Consider the following 4493-nt stretch of genomic DNA (forward strand, 5'->3'; position numbering starts at 1 on the left):
AATTGCAAATATAATTCTGACACATCTGCGGGTTTGCGTCAATGTCACTGAATAATAACTTGCCTATTTCCATAGTGACGGCAGTCATCAAAACACAACACAAAACGCTGAACCATGAACTCTGTTGTCAGCTTCTATGTAAAAACAATAACCTCCTAAATATCAGGTTATCAAGATGGGCAGACCTGCTGGATTTTGTTCAAGTGTACCTTGGGAGGAAATCCATCCAACATTATTCACAACTTATTTTTTTGATGCAAACGTTTGTCTTGATCCTGGTCCGATGCGCTCCGAACGGGACCAGAGACACTTCAACATTGTGACAATTGGCAGTAAGAGATCCTCTGGTCCGATCCATTCCGTTGGAGCTTCACACGACGCACAGCAGCTGCCGGCCACGAGTCACCGTATCTCTAGGCCCAATCCGAGAAGGATTTTCAAAGAAAGCAAGGCCAACAATGTTTTACTTCCAGCTCTTGAAACACGAGTTAAGGGACAAGTATATTGACCCGCACGTCTTCGGGTATCATGAAGATAAAGTTGAATCTAATCTAATCTAATAAAAGACAGACACCCCTGCAGCAAAGAGTTGATCAACTCGTTTATTTCCCTCACTGGGACATGCTGGTTGTTCCCATGACGATTTCAAAATAAAGAAGTCTAACCCTTTCAGTTAATTAGACCAAATTATTATACAGCTGTAAAACAAATGGGGGGGGTTTTCCATGCCGCATAGAAGGAGCCCTTTGGACCACGGTTCACGTGTGGATGAATCACAGGGTTCCTTCCAAGGGTGGAGAACGTGGTATCAAGTAACAAGGAACAAAGACTTGTAAAGGCAGCTTATCGCACCTATAAATCTACTCATTACTGACTTTTTCCTTTCCTTGTTTGATATTACTGATGGTCACTGTGGGTTTAGCATGAGCAAACATTGCATGTGTTCCAAAATCAAAAGAAAGGTGAAAAGGTTTGGCATGTGGTTTTTCAGAAGTCTCAGGCCAAACACATGTTCTGATATCATTCATCCCTCGCTCGGCTTGTGGACATCAGGAAAACGGGGGAAAAAAAAAAAAAATCCTGGACTCGATGCAGCGGGCGTGTTCACGCCATCCAGTCGAATTAAAGAAATGAAACTGTAAGTTCAAGCAGCTGACGTTAGCACGTCAGATGCTATAGAGGATCGAGGACAAGTCGATGTATGGTTCAGGTTCCTCTGCCGTCCGAGGGACCCGAGTTTGTCAGACGGACAGTTCCGCTCCTCCGGCCAACTTCTGTTCAACCTGCGAGGCCTCCTGTGTTTCTGCCGCACCCTGAAGCGGCTCGGCTGCGGCCCGCCGGCGCTCGGCCTCCGTCACCGTCATGGGGTGCAGGGGGAAGAACCCCGCCAACCCTGCAGAGAGAGAACCGGGGGAGAGGAATGTCTTGCATCTTTCACTACTTTTCATGACTTTTAAAAACTCTTAAATTGTGTTTTTCTTTATATGTGTAACAGGTGCAGTTCTAGAAAAAATCCAGAGCAGTGGAGTGGAGGCGCTTAGAGGATGAGAGGCATCCTCAGATCAAAAGGCATCCTGCAAACAAACAAATAAAAAACAAGCCACAGCGGTCTGCATCCATGGGTGGAGTACGTACCGAGGAGTTTGGCCACCGGCTTGGTCGGGTGAGCCCCGCAGCCGATCCAGTGCTTGATCCGCTCGTAGTTGAAGCTGACGAGCTTCTCATTGTGCACGTTGGGGAGAGGGTCGTAGGAGCCCAGCTGTTCGATGTACTTGCCATCTCTGGACCTCTTGTTGTACGCGGCCACGATGCGGTAGAAGGGCCTGTTGGCCTGCTTGTGGCCGGCGAGCGCCATGCGGATCACGACATGGCCCCCGTGGTACTTCTTCAGCAGGTACGACGCTGCAGAAGGGAAGGGGGGCGAGGGTGGGTCGGCACGGTAAGAAACCCCACGCCTGATACATGAAGTACTTCTTTTCAAGATGACCTCCCAACAGAACCAGGCACAAAATGAGGATCCAGTGCAGCTCAGGGGCATTCCAGCTGGTTCTCCAAAAATGTGCTGTTCAGGTCCCCAGGACCTGTCACTTTACTAGCATCGCAACACATCGCACACAGGCAAATACAGGCATTGCATCGCTGCCTGTATTTATTTAACCATATTCTATTTCATTTTTGACATTTAGATTCACTCAGTGAATAATATTCATATTTATGTTGTCAGTAATATTTTTTCACTTATCTCCTGCACCTCTCATAAAGCATTATGTGAACTACATTTAAAAAGATCTATGTGAACTATCTTATCATTATTACGATGACTTTTTGATAATTAATATCAATAATTGGTTAATAAGCTGGCTGTTGGGGCTGGGATATTAGTTGGTTCCAGTTTGTTGAACCTTAAGAGCTGCCAGTGACGCAATTGGATTATCAGTGAAATTAGGACATGTTGACCAAACAAACAGAGAAAAACCCAAGAGACTTTGAAAGCCTTTTAAAGATATTGGAAATTAAAGTGTTTTAATTATATGTAGAAAAGATAAGAAATGAATGAAAGAATAATGAGTCGCAGACGTAAAGGCACAAAACTGCACCATTGAGCTGCTGAGCAGCTGCAAGATACTTGTGGATCTTTCATAAAATAAAGAATTTAGCCATCAACTCATTTTAATGTATTATATTTTCCAAGCGAACTGCTTCAGCGGATGGATTAATAAATAGGCGGTGGTGTGGGGATGTATTAAAATAAAATCAAGGTCACAGGTGTTTTTCGGCGAGGTTATAAAAGCGCACATGCTCAGACCGACACAGTTTGACCCCTGACCTCAGACGTCGAAGCGACGCGGAAACGACAGGTAAATACGCCGAAATGACATCAGCAAGGTTGGCAGGGTGAGCCGACGTGTGAGTGTGTTTACTCAGACTCGGGTGGACAATATTAGCCGGTATTATCGGGTGTTAGCCAGACCTTGAGAGCATGAGTAGCATGAGCTGGTGCTAGCTAACAACAGCAGACAAAAGTGCTGCCAGTACTCACATAAGTGGACCATGATTTCCCCCGGGAAGCTGGAACACGAATTATTACTGCGATATTATTTACGATATTAGTGCGGTATTAGGCTGACGTAATTCCCGCAGAAATCACGTCTGGAGAGAATAAAAAATATCCGGAAGCGGCGGGGTGACAGCAGTCAGGGCGCAGCCATGTTTCCCTCCGCATAGAAACAGGAAGTGACGTAAGGATGTCGGTGTATCGGCCTTTACACATCCGCCGACGCTAGATGGCGGTGTTGCACTAGACGCTGGATTTAATCAGCTGAAACAAACATAGATTCAAAGAAAGAAAAAAAAAATCAAGATACAAAAGAAGCAATGAAAATAAAAGTTGTGATTTTTTTAAGAATTAGTCTTTCTTTATTATTATATATCATTTATATTTATTTAATCTTTATCTGTTTGTTTGTGACCTTCTGATTTGCTTGTCCTTCCAAGACCTGCATGCCTGTTTGTTAGTTTTTTTCTGGTTGCTGGTTTACAAAAAAAAAAAAACGTCTCAGCTGACCTAAACGTCTCCCGGCGTTTTCAGAGGACGACTCCCTTTAGCTTGATTTATTTTTCAGCCAGTTTGGAGTTCATTAATTATTCATTGCAAACAGAAATTCTATGTACATATCCACAGTACATATTGTTATACACATCACTGCTGTAAATAGTTTATATATTGCGTGTATACATACACTACACATTGCGATAGACATCCCTATTGTAGATAATTTACATTCTCTGTGTGTATATAGTGGGGAGAACAAGTATTTGATACACTGCCGATTTTTCAGCTTTTCCCACTTACAAAGCATGTAGATGTCTGTAATTCTTATCGTAGATACTCTTCAACTGTGATTGACGGAATAGAAAAAAAATCCAGAAAACACATTGTACGATTTTTAAGTAATTAATTTGCGTTTTATTGAATGACATAAGTATTTGATTCGTCAGAAAAACAGAACTTAATATTTGGTACAGAAACCTTTGTTGGCAATATGGACTTTCAGCTCCCTCCAAAGATTTTCTGTTGGGTTCAGGTCTGGAGACTGTCTAGGTCACTCCAGGACCTTGAGATGCTTCTTGCAGAGCCACTCCTTAGTTGCCCTGGCTGTGTGCTTTGGGTTGTCATGCTGGAAGACCCAGCCACGACCCATCTTCAAACCTCTTGCTGAAGGAAGGAGGGTGTTGGCCAAGATTTTGCGATACATGACCCCGTCCATCCTCCCCTCAATACGGTGCAGTCGTCCTGTCCCCATTGCAGAAAAGCATCCCCAAAGAATGATGTTTCCACCTCCATGCTTCACAGTTGGGATGTTCTTCTTGGGGTTGCACTCATCCTTCTTCCTCCAAACACAGCGAGTGGAGTTTGGACCAAGAAGCTCTATTTTTGTCTCATCAGACCACATGACCTTCTCCCATTCCTCCTCTGGATCATCCAGATGGTC

The 4493-nt window shown here is 44.0% G+C and overlaps 1 protein-coding gene across 1 annotated transcript; it reads right to left on the minus strand.

Annotated features, from left to right (window-relative positions):
• Positions 1-588: 588 nt before the first annotated feature.
• Positions 589-3230, minus strand: mrps16 (mitochondrial ribosomal protein S16). The gene is made up of 3 exons (XM_086148821.1): positions 3041-3230; positions 1636-1902; positions 589-1393 (listed from the first exon to the last, which is right to left on the minus strand). Exons 1-3 carry the CDS (start codon positions 3051-3053, stop codon positions 1242-1244), a joined length of 432 nt encoding a protein of 143 aa, XP_086004947.1. The 5' UTR covers positions 3054-3230; the 3' UTR covers positions 589-1241.
• Positions 3231-4493: the final 1263 nt, after the last annotated feature.

Source organism: Fistularia commersonii, chromosome 7, assembly GCF_037954325.1.
Source record: "Fistularia commersonii isolate RoL2024-O1a breed Wild chromosome 7, RoL_Fcom_v1.0, whole genome shotgun sequence".
Lineage (NCBI taxonomy): Eukaryota > Metazoa > Chordata > Actinopteri > Syngnathiformes > Fistulariidae > Fistularia > Fistularia commersonii.

Excerpts from the sequence above, each read along its gene's own strand:
- mrps16 (XM_086148821.1), bottom strand. Across the intron at positions 1,394-1,635 it reads GCCGGTGGCCAAACTCCTCG|GGTTGGCGGGGTTCTTCCCC; the intron begins GTACGTACTCCA and ends CTCTCTCTGCAG.